Below are 15,738 nucleotides of genomic sequence, written 5' to 3' on the forward strand. Positions count from 1 at the left end.
ATCGAATTCCATCTTCATCACATGTTTATATGTCATCCTAATTCGATGAATCTTTTCATCACATGGCATTTAAATTTCTAGTTGTAGGTAGAAACGTGGGTTCTATCTTTCTCCTTTAGCCCGTTAAATGAAAAAAAATGGAATAAATTTATGTGTGATTAATGAATTGCCGCAAGGAATGGCAATTCATACATGACTTGATGAGGAGGTAGACAATTCAAAACTCTGACTTGGGTGGAGCTGACAACCTTCATCGATCGATGGTATCAATCATCACTACCTTACAACCTGATCTGATTCCATCTATTCCTTTTATGATTTATGGTTCTTATTAGTTCCAAGTGTCTCTATCCCCTCATCATGTGATGTATGAATTGCCTGCTGCCCTTTGTCAACATCATGATACCTTTGAGGTGCTCGAGTAGTTCCATCACGTTTGCCTGCCACAAAAGAGTTGCAAGGCTTGTGTGGTTGATTGATACCATCAATCAATGAAGGTTGATTGATAATACCACAAAAGAGTTCCAAGTTTTGAATTCTCTATCCCTTCATCGTGTGATGTATGAATTGCCTGCTGCCCTTCGTCGACACCATGATACCTTCAAGCATGACGCCACACAACAATGGAGGAGCGGATGATCCCTGTTTTCCATGTGTCTAGGTTACAAGTGCAGAACAATGACTGCAAAATTGTATATAAAAACCATCTGTAATCATTTTGAAGACCTTTGAAGACAAACTTTAATTCCCTAACAAATAATTGGAATCTTAATTTCGTCCTCGGTTGTCCATCCTGCCACTTCAACGGATTTGCTAAACTGAGCAAGAAATTACATTGACAATAACTAAAATTAATAAAACAAATCAGACTACAAATTGTGATGGAAATTTTATGCCAAAATTATGTTTGAGGACTAAGTTTTTATCATGTGCACTGAGAAAATGATAGTAATATCTACATTTTTCAGACTTTTAGGCTTCACAATATCTCCTCTATTTCCTACTTTCTCCCAACAAACAGAACTAGAACATAAGGTCACATGCTCTTTATCAGAAAAAGAAAACATGCTCTGTATCAAACCATGCACTTTACATCCCCACTGTCATAGTAGGATAATGCTTGTACAAGAGAACAAAAGGAAAGAAAATTGCTATTTAGCCTTTGCCAACTCCCATCTCCAGCTATTCTACTGAGAAATAATTTCGAGTTCTGCCCACCACAATGGTGATAATCTTGGAGAAGCTTCCTCCGATTGAATAGCTGTAATCATCCTCATTCGTCCAGCAACTTGGGCCATCGTTGGGCGCTTCTCTGGTGCTGCATCTATGCAGGACACTATCACATCAGCAAGTTCAGTAATATCTTCCTCTCGGACTGAATTGAGAGTCCGGTCGACCATGTCCATCAAGGGCCTTTTCCTGTTCAAATAGCTCGAAGCCCAGAGCACAAGCAGGCCGTCATCTTCGGAGAAGGGAAGCCTTCCAGAGATAATTTCCAGTAGAAGAATCCCAAACTTGTAAACAATACTCTCCTGGTTTGAGCTTTCAGATTCTGCCCCTGCTTCCTTATCCTCGTTCCAGAATTCGAGATGTGAAATCTTAGCTGCATAGTCTTCAGTTAGATAGATGGATGAAGAGCTAAGGTTTCCAAGAACAAGAGGAGGATTGAGCTGCTCCATGTGCTCTAGACAATAAGCTATCCCCATGGTTATGCGCTTCCGTGCAGGCCAATCCAACTGTTCTGCTTCTTTGACTGTAAAAATTTGCCAGTTCCAATTCAATTAGAAGGGGGAGAAAAAAAGACACATCAAAGAACTCCAAGGAACCAGGTTAACAGAGGCTCAAAAATTTATGATTGCTACAAAAATTACTATATAAATTTCTTGTTTAAGAATCATCACATTCTCAATCCAAGGACTTTTATTACCTTTCTAAGGATTCTCCTATCATGCATGTAGTACAGAGTTTATCATCCCAAAGTTTATACAACATTGTATGATACTACTTTAAGTTGATTGGTAATTTTCATCATTAATTCCATTCAAATCGGTAAACTTAGATGTTCAAAAATTACTATATACTCACTGTGCAAATGTTCAAAAAGTGTCCCGTTTGGAGCATATTCAAACACCATCATCCTAGTAAAAGGCTCTTCTTCCTCACAATAGCCAAGGAGGTTCATGAAGTTCTTGTGATTCACTTTGGACAATGTAGAGATCTGGAAACAAAAATCAACATCACACGACTGAGACCATGTACCAAGCAAAGCAACTGTCAGCAGGAATGTAAGGATTCCAGCATACATACCTGATTCTTGAAATGAGCTTCATATTCTTCTGACCATTCTACAGCTGACGTAACAATAGTAGATGTCACCGCTATTTCAACTCCACTTGAAAGTGTTCCTTTGTACAATGAGCAATTAGATAAAGAACCAATTATGTTGCTGAACTGCTCACATGCTGTTTCAAGTTCCGATCGTCGCAGCGACGGCACACCTGCTATCGATGCATGTAATCATGAGTGCCAAAAATCACTTACAAGAAATGTTTATAACATCAAAAGGTAAACTTACCTGTAACAAATGCTTTCTGCAATTGCCCACTTAAGCCAGTCGTCCAAGGCATTACGGTGACAGACTTTTGGGTTAGATAACAAAGGACATATGCAGCAGATAAAGCAACAACAATAAGCAGAACTCCAACTATCAGAAAAATAACCCATTTTTTGGAAGGTACTTCATGGGTTTCTGGTATTTCTCCAGTTGCAGGTGGTGAAGGCACAGCTGAGGGGCTGCTGCTTTTAGTGTTACTTGGAGAAGTTGATGAAGGTGATGGTGTTGCTGATGGTGATGGTGATGGTGATGGTGCCTGATTACTGTTTACATTTGAATCAGTTTGACGACCAGGTGGTGGTAGACCATTGGCATCTGAAGGAGATGGATTGCCATTGATTTGGAGAAGTCTCCTGATGGTTGCATTTTCAACTTTCCTATAACAAATAAAGTGAAATTTCATAAAGCCTGTATATAAAGGCAAATTATAGCAAAATCTTTCTCAAATTCAGCTTGATTTTAACACAACCTCATTCTTTATGCAGAAATAATAACAAAAGCAATTTTCTCTCCAGCTTCTATAACATGATAACTGGCTACAATTAAGAGGCTTCCAAAGACTATAACATCAAATCACCATTGAATAGAAAAGACATCAGATGATGAAGTCCTATTGTAGGAATCCTTTTACACCATTTCGGTTGTATCTAAGGACGAAAGGAGCTACCAGTGTCCTTTTCTCACTGCTTGGTCCAGGTCTTGTTTGGTTAAACTCTTCCCTTGTCAGACTCCCAACCGAAACTAACTTGAGATATCCTGCCTGTATTCTGAGCTATACCAATATTTTACTTCTATGAATCTTATTGGTGCTATCTCGAACTTTCTATCAACACAACCATTCTAACTTCATCTACCTAGTAAAGTTGTTCATCCATCTCAAGATTCTCATCTTAAGTACATCGATTTTTTAGTCAAGAATTGCTATATCAGACATTCCGATTCATTGCTAGCCAACTCCATGCACTAATACACACTGGCACCAAGATGAAAATTAACTACAAAAGGTCAAAGTTATAAACATTTTCTTTTATAATTTCTTGCCTTTTTCATCATGTCAACCACTCAGCTAAAACCAATCATCTCTTACACCATGTACAAGATGTGTATGTCAGATATTGCAAATGCGGATAGAAAATACCATGAAAGAGCAACGAAATTCTTGTCACCTGTTTATACTGGCATCGACAAAGAAACTAAAAAAATATATGACATAGAAGATGGCCTTATTTCAGCAACTATTTATACAAGGTCTAAAGCAATGTGGAGCATGCTTTAATTCTCAATAAGTGCAGTAACTACATGAACTCACCTAGAAATCAGGTGTATGAGAGTATTAGAATTTCTTGTGTAAGTTTCAAATATCTGAAACTCCTGATGCACTCAGAAAAGTGTATTGCCTTCTAGGAACACATTAGATTAGTTGAGAAGGAATATCATTATTTGGTCCAAAGAAATTGGGGAATGTTATAGAAGTTCTGAAACAGTCACCGATTAGGAGTATCATGGTCATTATTAATTTCAAAACTCACCTACAGATGATGCATTGCAGAATCCTGATAAATAAGATATATTAGACCACCTAATACCACAAAATCAACAATGGTTTTGTGTGTAATCATGGCTCCTAGAATAAAATCTCCATTGATGGGCATTTCAGAAATTGGAGAATAATTCATTAGCCAATGACCAAACAATTTGAAGATATAGCCAGCACATATGGGCATCAGGGACCCCACTATATAAGATAAACAACTTGCTCTTGAATGACAAGGGCTGAAGTTAATTATCATTTTCAATTGTCAGGTAAAATGAGAGTCATGCCAAATTAGCTGCAGCTTGTTGGCATTATTCAGTGAACAAAAATATGTGCTAAGGCATTATCAAAATTATGCCTGTTCGGTAGCAACCATAAAACAATGACATAATATGACAATTATAAGAATTTAAAGATTTTCTTTGCCATAAAAAAAGTATTAAATTTCTGTGGTTGAGCATCCTTACCTTTTAACAAGTTGCCTGTTTGATGATAGCAGCTCTTCATCATTGGGATCATATAGTTCTGGTGATTTGCTATAAGCAAATCTGTTGTTTTTGAGTATACTGCAAGTTTACCATGATAATGAGGGCAATCTCACTATAGGGAATCGAAAATTTACAAAAACAATTATTCTGTTTCTTGCACTTACAGGACTTGCAGGGATAAAATATTTTCAAGTTCAGATGGCAGTGGTCCACTGAGGTTATTGCACCCCAAGTCCAACAACTCCAGCTTCTGTAATCTCCCAATCTCCCCAGGAATGACTCCAGAAAAGGAATTATTATGCAAAATGCTACATGATAATAGATGTGTAAGAACAACACTGAAAAGAAATGAAATATCATAACATCATCATCTTAACTTAAGGGGAAATTTTAATTTATTACTAATAAATTGGGTCTATGGATTTTTGGAAAAGTTGATTCCTTTTAAATTATTGGACTAGTAGACTAATTGAGTCATGTTAAAATGCATTAGAGAAACCTTTATACCTCATGAACATTAAAGAAGTGTACCTTGGGATAGTCATGCCCTGAAGAGAGCAATAGGATTAAGCTATTAAATAGGAGAAATTGTGACGCTCCAATTAGGAATATATTGATGGAAGTTTCTCACTTGACAAGCTTAACACTACTAGGTTCTTTGCCAAAGCTCACCCTCCACGGAACCCTATAGCTCACTAGTTAAATAATGGCCTAAAATTACTCATTTGAGACACAGAAGTAATTTTTCAATATATAATGGTAAAGCTGCATATGCTGACCCTCCTAGATCCTGCATTGACGAAAATCTCATGCATTGGGCTTTCCTATTTTCTTTAGATATAATATTCCAAGACAAAAAAGCATTAAATTCCGAGTCACATCGATGTTCGACAAGAAATAATCGGGAAGATTATCTCAAAGGTTATGGAGAGAAAAAAAAAGGAAGAGATAAAAATTGCGTGGACATTCTACAGGCGAGAAAGTTCTGTGAAACACTTACATAGATCTGACGTTGATTAGTTTCCCGATATCAGGCGTGAGTGTCCCTTTAAGACAAAGATCATTCAGCTTCCTACAAGAATGATACTTTCTTCAGAATATACATCAAGCTAAATGACCAATTACAAATTACAACAAAAGAATCTAAAAGAAATCAAGGCGGCAGTGTTAATAAAAATAAGATCATTGCAACCATTAGTCCTCGGATCAGATGACATCAAGTATATTTGTGGCAAGATGAAAAGTGTCAAAGATCACTATTAAGTTATCCAGTTGGCCTTATGAATGAACAATCACATGATAAGAAATAGTGATCTAATGGCTACACAAGTCCAGAATGAACTTAAGGTGTGGATTTAATACAAATCCGCCCCCATGGGATCAACAAAATTGAGGAAAAAAGATGTATTGCATACGAAATAGCATCAATTGACAGTTAAAAGAGAGGGGTTTTCTTTCAACACATTTCGATCACTTACAAGACCACGACTTTTCCATCATCGGAGCACTCCACGCCAAACCACAAGCAAGGATTGTCAGCGGCCTCGTCCCAATTCGACAGAGCACCATAGGGATCGAACTCTACCCTGTCTTTGAACGCCAAAAGAGCCCTCCCTACACGAACCAAGGATCAACACATCGATCGAAATAATTCGTAAGCAAGCCCCAGCACATCCATCGGTCGACCTCAGAACCAAATCACCAGTAAAGACACATACCTTCTTCGTTAAGAGACGCGCCTGACGCCAAAGGAACCCACAGCAAGATCACGCAGAGCATCCACTTGTCCATCTTCCTTCACCAAACCAACCCTACCGACTCTCCCAACCAGATTCAGGAATCAATAACGAGAAACAACAAAAGACAGGAAGAACTCCAGCCGAAAGATCACTTCTTTATCTTCCTCTCCACCGGATACCAACCCGAACACTTCTCTTCCCGATCAGAATCCAAGAATTGCCGCTGAGAACAAGCAAGAAACCAAGTCAACGAAGGGGAAAGGGGATGACTTCGGAGGCGTATAAGGGGAAGGCGAGGCGGCACGCGGAATTCGAGCAGCGGTGGCGACGACGAAATGTTCTTTCCATATTCCGCTTCGGAAGTAAGTCAGCAAAAGGTTTGATTGGTTCCTCTCATCACAGAACGAATTATAGTTGACGGAGCCGTCCGCTGTGCCATCTCGTTTAACGGTCGGTAAGCTTCTGGGAAATGACGGAGTTGAACGTACTCGGTCAGTCTTACATATGGCCTTTATTTTATTTTAGTTTATATAATTATAATATCCATTTCCAAGCTACAATTTTTGATTGGTTATGTGATGGATGGCGAGATGATGACTAGTTTCCATTCGATTTTATTTTCTCATATAAATAAATATATGAGCGAATTTCTAAAAAAAATATATATTTTTATTTATTTATCTCGAAAAGCATTCTTATTTTGAGAAATTTTATTTTTTTTCTTTTATATCTGAAATACTCTCAATCATCTAATTTTTTCTTTTTCATTTATAATATTTTTATATTATCTTATAATATTTTTTAGTATTATTAAAAATAAACTTTATAAAAAATATTATATTATATTATAGTATTTCTATGATATTACTTAAAAATATTATAATTAGACCGATTCTCCTTTTAGATAAGATCGACGATATAGTGTTCAAAGTATTTATGTTTGAAAATTCTGAAAATAGATGTTTCGAAGAGGAAACGTAAAGAGAAAATTTTGTTTTCATGAATTCGCCTTAAATATATATGATAAATTAAAAAAAAACTAAGATGGAGCCTAATGGGTATCAAGTTGAAATCGAAGAAAAATAAAGAAACTAAGTATCAAGTTAGAAAGAGAAAATTTTATTCTTTAGGAAATCATTCTTTCATAGTACCGACACCCTAACGATTAAATTATTAGGAGTATAAAACACCTAAGTATCGAGTTAGAAAGAAAAAAAAATTATTCTTTTATTTGTGAGGAAATCTTCCTTTTAGAGTGCCTGCACGCTATCGATCGAATTACTAGGAAATATTTTTCGAGATCAAATCACTAAAGAATATTTTCATCTTTGATGTATTTATATATGATAGTAATGTGACATTTGAGCTGTTGGAACTGTCTGCCATGAATTCTATTAAATTCTTTTTAAGATTCTCAATTTGATGTGAATTATTTATTCGTTGGTGTCAGTGGTAATGCTCGTCGATGCTTTCACCCTTTACCTTAATAATTAAGGCTCCTTTTTCTATGAGTTGATAATAGAATATATTCTTTAAGTTGCCAAAAATAAATAAAAAGAAGAGTGTGCATGAAGAAAAGTTGAATCAACTTTCCACCTCAAGTTAATTTGAATGGCATTTGTGAGTCAATTATTTTATGCGCCTACTTCAACTAGCATTTTGAACCATTCATGGGCTTGTTTGCATTATTAGTTTATGAACTATCAATGGTTGACAGTGGATTCATGTAGCAAAAATATAAAATTGAGGGATATAATCTTCAGCTCATCAATTGGTATTTATCGGTTCGATCGATACACGGACCAGCCCGTTTTGTCACGGACTTAGCTAGTTTTACCTAAGTTGTGCGGCACCCTTGTGTATCCATCCGCAAAGGTCAACCTCCTCGAAGCCTCTCATGTCCCTTAGGACCCACAAAAGATAGAACGGGTTAGAGAAAACGTTTCATTTGGGATCCACAAGCAAACATTTCTGAAAATACTTTCATAGACAATGCAAATTACGACTTTACAATCTCTGAACAATTGCACAATAAAGGGTAAAATGGTCCATTATAGAGCAAAAATCTCTCACACGCGTCCACATGATATAACCTTTATTTACAAGCCTAAAGCGACCACCAACCTAACTAAAATGGGACTATTAAGCCTTCGATCATCCCTTTACATGCTGTACAAAGCATGAACATACCAAAAGACACGGACATACATAAGCATTACATCAAACATCTTATTTAGAAGTTTGTACAATTCGGTTTTACCTTTCTTCCTCGCTGACTAGTTCAGAATTTTTTTTAATCTCATTTTCTTGACAAATAAGGATTAGGTTTAATTACAAATGCTGCAAGTAGGAACAGTCATGTGCAGTTTATATTTGATAAGCTAAGCAAAAGGAAAGCTTAGTTCATCTGCATATAATGCTGTGATTTTATTCATATTTAACATCACTTTCACATGATATCATCCTTATACTTCTTCTCTCAAGGCTCCAGAAAGCTCATTTGATGTTGATGACTACAAGAAGTTGATCATAGACCTCACTTGCTTAATACTAATTTCCCCACTATGAACTCCTCAAACAAGAAAATTGATGCCTTCCCATCCACATCATTCATTGGGTGGTAATACAAGGCAAGTTCTAAGTTTCAAGCACAAATGAATAATATAGGTATATATATAATGAGAATTTGGTTAGGTCAATGCCTCTTATCAAGACTGAGTCTAACTGTGATAGAGATTATGAAAGATCAATGACTCAAAATTGGAGGGGAATGAATAGATCAATGACTCATATTTATATATCTCCATGTGCAGACTATGAAAGACAAGTATCCTACAAAAGACAAGTATGACTTGCATGAGAACTCTTCTCTCTATAACATGAGTTCCCAAAAAATAAAACTCTTGAAACAATGTGAGACTTTGTCATGGTTGAGTCTTCGACTTGTTTTCCCAAATTCTTAGAAATATGATAATTCTTTTTAGAACTATATACATTTATATTATTCTGGTGCACCTTTTTATGATTAAAATAAAAAAAACAAAACATTAGAAATATAAATGTGTGGAATAAAAAATACCTTCATAAATGATAAAAATGTTTTCAATATCCAGTTAGGGTGCTCTAAAATTTATACCAACTCCAAAGTTGATTTAGAGATTGAACCTTCTAATTATCCTTATGGATTAGAAGAATCCTAACTGCATCATCATTATAATTATAATTATGGATGCCTAATCATGGTTTCTCATCCTACATCTTCAATAAAGACAATCAAAAGCAAAAGGAACAATGCACATGCAATCATGTGCGGATGGATCACTTTCATGATGATCACATTATAAGCATAAAAATTATAATCATATTATTATTATATAAAAATTTAATATCAAAAATTAAAATATAATAATCATAGATCGAAGATTAGATGTATGTACCTTTCAATACTATTGATGTGTGTACCTTTTCTGATCTGAGAACGCATTTCGTAATTCAATCCGAAAAAAACAACAACACATAATTGTAAGATGAACTAGACTCTCATTCTTCTTTTTTTCTATCTTTTACCGGATCACTATAAATGATGAAATAGAGACTAAAAGGAGATGAGAATAAATCTATAATCTTGTATCTTATTATGTTATCACACATATATATAACTCCTATAGAGTCATACCTATTTACATATGAGAGCAGAGGGTCTAGGATAAGTAATTAGAAGAATCCCTTTTTTCAACGTCGCTCCTAAAGAATCCTATCATAAGTAAATTTTCTTTTTATTTGTTGATTATCGTAATAAGAATCTAATTAGATTTACAATATATCTTACTCACATAATCTATTATTCTTTTAATTAGTAAGATATAAAAAATTAAAATTAAAATAAATAAAATTAGAGTTTATTTAAAAATAATTTTACTTAATTGGATTCTAAAATTTTTTAAAAGTATTTTATAGATGGTCATGAATTTTTAAAATAAGTCAATAAGTCTAATAAATACAATAATATTTTATTAGGTCCGACAATAACTATAGTGGTTAGATATCTGTCATACTTCCTATACTATAATATTATTAGTATATTATAATATAGTCACCTCCTATAATTTATCTTATCAAAACAATATTAATATCATATTTAACGACAATATGCAGATACATAAATATAAACAAGAGGAGGAGGATAATAGAGGAAGAAACTTCACGTGCAAATCTCTCTTGCAGTTTTCTGGGTAGAAAAGTTGGTTGAAACACATAGGATCACTGAATCATTGGATTTTAGTTCTTGTTGCTAGACATGGCATGTTGCAAGAAATTAGTTTGGGACAAACCAATTGGTCCTTACAAATTTTGAGATAGTATTTCCATCCAAGAAACTTTTGTTAATTATTTAGTTTGAGATAAAAAGATACAACAATGCCTAAAATATAACTAACAGTTTCATAATCATAATAATTTTTCAAAGGATGTTAGCGGTTAACCGACCAAGATTAACCACAATAGCCTATTTGCAAGTTTTTAGATTTTGTAAAGGTCTCTATGATGAACTTAAATTTAGATTTGGGAGCCATATATACACAATTTAACCCTTTTTAGGGTAATTGGGACATAATTACAATGATTATATTTAAGCTAAACAAGAAAAGTAGAGGAATGTAACATAGTCTAGTCAATGCATAAATGTCAGACAAGTGGAAAATGATAGTGGTTTTTAGCAAAACATCAATTGATAAAATCAGAGCATGTTGAGTAATTATATGTATTCGATGCTCGAATTATGTCCTATATAGACTGTGATAATAATGAGTAGCACAAAGGCCACATCCATCATCATCAGCTCCACCAGTTGCAGACAGAAGCATGAATGAGAAGTATTAGCTCATGAAAGTGACCGCATGGACCATTTGATAGCACCACAGTTGGAGGAACTCAACTTCACGAGTACGATTGCCAGCTGCATCTCCAGATGACATGCTTGGCGACAGACAAACGATTAACAGTGGATCAATAAAAAAAGAGAAACCATGGTGAGTGCTGAATGGAGTTTGCTGGAGTTTATGTACATGCAAAGAAGCTTTTTGAATGAGATCAATGTTCTTGCACAGTCTGAAGTCCAGCACAATCATATTTAACACCAAAAGAGATTTTGGAGAAACTTTAGCATCCCTTTACAATTAATTGAACGAGCAGCTGGTTCAAAACATAGTTGCAGACACCATACAAGATTTGCTGAGCTACAGGAAACCGGGCTGCTCCTTGTTCATGGGTTGCCTATCGATCTACAACACCAATAACAATAACAACAAACCGTGATTTCCCAATTATTTGGGGTCAGTTACATATGATTTTTTTACTACCATTGAGAATATCCTTAGTTAAAAGGTTTGCCTATCAATCTAAGACATAAATCCTACACTGAACAATTACTGTTGAAGGAAGACTGAGAAGAAGCCACTTGAGAAGGTTTACGTCAGTAGTGTAGCTCCATTTTGTGCTTCTTTCCGGCTTCGGAAGGGCTTATCACTCCATCAATATAGCAAAATGGCTCCTCTTTGTTTGGTTTTTCCTTCTCAGATGTCCTTAGAAGCAGCCCTTCACAAGCTCTAGGAGGTACTCCATCATAGGCTTTGCAAACGTAATGCTCGAAATTCTCATAATCCTAAAAGAGTAAAAAAAGAAATTAAAACACAATGAGAAAATAGTCTCCTTTCTTAAAAATATAATTTTACAATACTAATGTAAATTATACTTTTTCTTTTGAGGATGTTAACAGTTTATAGCTGACAGGGACATGGACAAAAATTCCCACTTCAAGATGCCACATGTGATGCAGATTTACCACTCTGGCAATACCACCATGGTACTTAAGCAATACCTATGGTCCTTTCTTATTCCTAACATTTGTAGTAAGGTCTTAGATAAGTGTAATATAAAATATTGATATGCACTATTGCATGTATAATTTATAAACTAAATGATAGGTAAGTATGCAATTAGAACATACATAAGCAATTTAAGAATTTAAAACTTAAAACTTCAGTTTTCATATTGCCTTTGTACAGCATCCATTTTTTTATTTACTTTGAGACACTGAAGAAGCGTTCTATGTGAAAAAGAAACCAAAAATTAATGTTCTCTAACTTCAAACAACAGCAGTAAAGTACTCTCTTCAAGAGCCAGTAGCACTGCAAGCAACAACCAATCTCCAGCATTCCAAGGCTGAAGTTGTAAAGAAGTTGAAAAGATAACTTGAAATTTTCTGTTACAGGTAAGAAAACTGCACTCTATTCCTATCCTTATCAAAATAAATGGTGTTTTTATTTGTGAATTTGCAGCACATGTCATATTTTTATGTGTATTAATGTTAGCATACTAACCTCATAGAGTGGCTGTCCGTTAACTACCAACCAAGGCACATAAATGTGAGGGGGCTGAAGTGCATCTGTCTTTGCTTTATATTGTAGTTCAAGCTGCAAGAAACTCCAAGCATATCAAACTACTTAATAGTAACGGTGCACATAGTATCAGCCTCATCAATCTGTCATATGACAGTAATGGTGGTAAGCCACTAGAACTAAGATGCATTTATCATAAATCACCTGTTGAGCCATAATAGTGAAGTTAAACTTAACATGGTTAATAATTTTACAGCTAATCTATGCAAAAAATAGTTTGTAATTCCTCAAGGAATGCATTTTCACATGATCAATTTTCTAGCTCTGGAAGCACAAAGGATGTCCATATGAGGTTAAAGAGCCAAAGACAAGTGTGCACTTTTTTTAATGAGAGAATACATGTCTAACCAATGGGAAAAATCACACGCTCAAACTCACAAGTAGTTTTACCCAAAACCAATCTTCTATGCTTCATAGCTAAACGGACAATGCATATATGGTCTATGAAAATGTCTAGTTCTTTGAGGCATTAATTTCTTCTAGCTCGTAGTCCTGAAGGTATTGATACCTCTTAAAGTTAAAGAGACAGATACTGAGAGATCATGATAACCACAACCTTGTCAAAAATTTGAGAACAAGAGAAATGACAAGAAAAAAAACTGTATCACCATAACAATTTGTTAGAATGGTAGTCCCGTTTTTTGTGTACATTTGTCTAAATATGACCAGTTCACATGTGAGTACTTATTTTTAAATTTTTTACATTTTTTAAGCAGGACTGATTGTGAATAGTTGCTGTGCTTTTTGAGAAACAACACTAATGAGAAACATGATGCAAACCGACCTCATCCCCATATCCACTGTTATAGCAATCGATGACAGGTTTTGAACCAAAGCCAGTCTGTTGGAAACAAGCTTCCCAGTTGGTGTATTGACCTTCTTCAACCAAGTGCTCAACACAGTAAATGAATCTAAAATGTTGTTGCTGCATTACAAATTTCTGAAAGTTAGTAAAAATGATGAATAATACCAAAACACAGTTCTCTATATGAATGACAAAGTATAATCTAAATGCACAGAATAAAGTTCAGGGATAAATCATAGCCATAAGTAGGAAATAACCATCATTTTCTGTACCAAGCCTATCATAGTTCGTATAGCAAATCATGGAGCTTAAATACTATGTTAGCCTACTCTATTTTTCTTGTGAAGTTTTCTGTATGAAATTACCCATACATTTCATATGCTGCTATAAATTTTTTTTTACAGAGGATAAGTGACGAAGATGGGATTCAAGCCCAAGACCTTGTGATATACTGTCAAAGTTTTTATCAGCCAAGTTAGCTAACACCTCTATACCTTAAACATTGGTCTGGTAGTGATGTATCAAATCCTCTTATTAGAGGTCAAGGATTCAAAACCTCATCCGACATATATTTAATTAATTGGTGAAGTAGCTGTATGTAAGAGTTAGCTTACTACGTATTAATTAATTGATGAAACTCTTGACAGCTTTGTGCTGCTGTTTGAAGTACAAAAATTTTGCCACTGTGGACTCATTTAAAATTGTTAGTTCTTATGAATGGTTGTAATTATTTCCCAAGGCACATTAAAGCATAATGAACCGATGAAAACAAAGGAATATGACTGCGTTTGAGAAAAAAAAAACATTGACATATGCTTTATCATAAGAAAATTATATAACATGCTAGCAATTGTATATACTTTACCACAATGGGCCAAGAACTTATAGCACATGCTTCAACAGTGTTCAATAGGCACTCATACTGGCCATGCTGCAAGACGGGAAAAAGAGAATTAAGGCCACGGAAAGAGAAATCATAAATTTCAGAACACAAAAAATCAACAGTGTTCGAGGAAAAAATGAGGTCAAGAATTGTAGGATCATGTTATTTAGTCACTGATTGTGGGGGAGGGGGGGGGGGGGAAGAGGGGAGGAGGGGAATACGGTCAAGAAAACAAGCTCAGGCTAAGAAGTGGACGCAAGGCTCCACATTTCCTCCACTGCAGCGGACACCATACCTTGTCTTCCAGAGGACCAATAAAGGCAATTGCTGCAGTACTGATACCATTAATTGAGCGGCATTTACTCCAATTTATTGCAGTCGATATAGCAGCTAATTCTTAGAGATAACCGTCAAACCGATTCGCACCGAACAGGAAAACTAAGCAAGAGGTGGGGAGAGCAGGACCTGGCAGGAGATGGAGCCGTTGGGGTCGAGCATGGCGTTGCCGAAGGGGATGAAATCGAGGTCGACGATGGAGATCAGTCCGTTGCTGAAGATCTTGGGGAGGTGGTTCACGATGAAGCTGGAGCAGAAGGGGCACAGCGCCTCGTAGTACAAGGACAGCGAGACCTTCCGACCGGAAACAACAACGGGCGTGGAGAAGACATGGCAGAGGAGGAAGAGGAGGAGGCCGAGGCCGAGGCGGCGGGACGAAGCCATTGGGAGAAGGATAAGAGGATCTCACTTGCGCGTGAAGTGGCTGTCGGCAGCAACGGTATCCCAAGCTTCTCTTTACGTAAGAGTTTGGACCATCGATGGGGTTTTCTTCTTCTTTCCTTCCTTTCTTTTGTCTTCTTCATTAGCATTCTCTCTCTCTCTCTCTCTCTCTCTCTCTCTCTCTCGCTTTCTTTGGGTATACGGAGAACTGAGTTAGGTATAAAGGTGGGCCCCATGATAATTTATTAATCTAGAAATCAATTTTTTTGGATAATTTATTAGAAAGAAAAACTTTTTTTATCCTTCAATAAAAAATTAAAAAAATAAAACTCAAGTCTATATCTGAACTAACTACATATTATCTCCTTTTAATTAATTATCTTTAACTAGTTTTAAAAATTATATTTAGATTCTTATATTTATAAAAATAATTTAACTTCATTGCTATAACAAATCTTTCTTTCTTAATTTTTTAATCCTATAAATTATTTTTTAAATTTTTA

General features: G+C 35.5%; 2 protein-coding genes across 3 annotated transcripts; both read right to left on the reverse strand.

Moving 5' to 3' along the window:
- Window positions 1–1,024: 1,024 nt before the first annotated feature.
- Window positions 1,025–6,747, reverse strand: LOC135673354 (protein MALE DISCOVERER 2-like). Of its 2 annotated transcripts, none has more exons than XM_065182245.1 (9): window positions 6,355–6,747; window positions 6,115–6,250; window positions 5,637–5,708; window positions 4,801–4,944; window positions 4,616–4,714; window positions 2,576–2,991; window positions 2,308–2,498; window positions 2,086–2,218; window positions 1,025–1,753 (listed from the first exon to the last, which is right to left on the reverse strand). In XM_065182245.1, the coding sequence occupies exons 1-9, from the start codon at window positions 6,425–6,427 to the stop codon at window positions 1,188–1,190; spliced, it is 1,830 nt and encodes a 609-aa protein (XP_065038317.1). In that variant the 5' UTR covers window positions 6,428–6,747; the 3' UTR covers window positions 1,025–1,187. The 2 variants fall into 2 exon arrangements, with proteins under 2 accessions (XP_065038317.1, XP_065038316.1); XM_065182244.1 differs by having other exon boundaries at window positions 2,308–2,501; window positions 6,355–6,721.
- A 4,735-nt stretch (window positions 6,748–11,482) lies between these two features.
- On the reverse strand, window positions 11,483–15,370 carry LOC135673357 (gamma-interferon-responsive lysosomal thiol protein-like). Its single transcript, XM_065182247.1, has 5 exons — window positions 14,984–15,370; window positions 14,501–14,566; window positions 13,615–13,755; window positions 12,753–12,845; window positions 11,483–12,034 (listed from the first exon to the last, which is right to left on the reverse strand). The coding sequence occupies exons 1-5, from the start codon at window positions 15,236–15,238 to the stop codon at window positions 11,846–11,848; spliced, it is 744 nt and encodes a 247-aa protein (XP_065038319.1). The 5' UTR covers window positions 15,239–15,370; the 3' UTR covers window positions 11,483–11,845.
- Window positions 15,371–15,738: the final 368 nt, after the last annotated feature.

The sequence above is a fragment of the Musa acuminata genome, chromosome BXJ1-5 (assembly GCF_036884655.1).
Source record: "Musa acuminata AAA Group cultivar baxijiao chromosome BXJ1-5, Cavendish_Baxijiao_AAA, whole genome shotgun sequence".
Classification (NCBI taxonomy): domain Eukaryota; kingdom Viridiplantae; phylum Streptophyta; class Magnoliopsida; order Zingiberales; family Musaceae; genus Musa; species Musa acuminata.

What these genes read in the sequence shown, in the direction of transcription:
- LOC135673357 (XM_065182247.1), bottom strand. Translation starts at nt 15,238, where the DNA reads ATGGCTTCGTCCCGCCGCCTCGGCCTCGGCCTCCTCCTCTTCCTCCTC. An exon ending in TAAGTTCTTGGCCCATTGTG is followed by an intron (nt 13,756 to 14,500) that starts GTAAAGTATATA and finishes TTTGTAATGCAG; the next exon opens with CAACAACATTTTAGATTCAT. An exon ending in ACGGACAGCCACTCTATGAG is followed by an intron (nt 12,035 to 12,752) that starts GTTAGTATGCTA and finishes TTACTCTTTTAG; the next exon opens with GATTATGAGAATTTCGAGCA.
- LOC135673354 (XM_065182244.1), bottom strand. Translation starts at nt 6,427, where the DNA reads ATGGACAAGTGGATGCTCTGCGTGATCTTGCTGTGGGTTCCTTTGGCG. An exon ending in GATGGAAAAGTCGTGGTCTT is followed by an intron (nt 5,709 to 6,114) that starts GTAAGTGATCGA and finishes TCATTCTTGTAG; the next exon opens with GAAGCTGAATGATCTTTGTC. An exon ending in ATTTTATCCCTGCAAGTCCT is followed by an intron (nt 4,715 to 4,800) that starts GTAAGTGCAAGA and finishes GTAAACTTGCAG; the next exon opens with TATACTCAAAAACAACAGAT.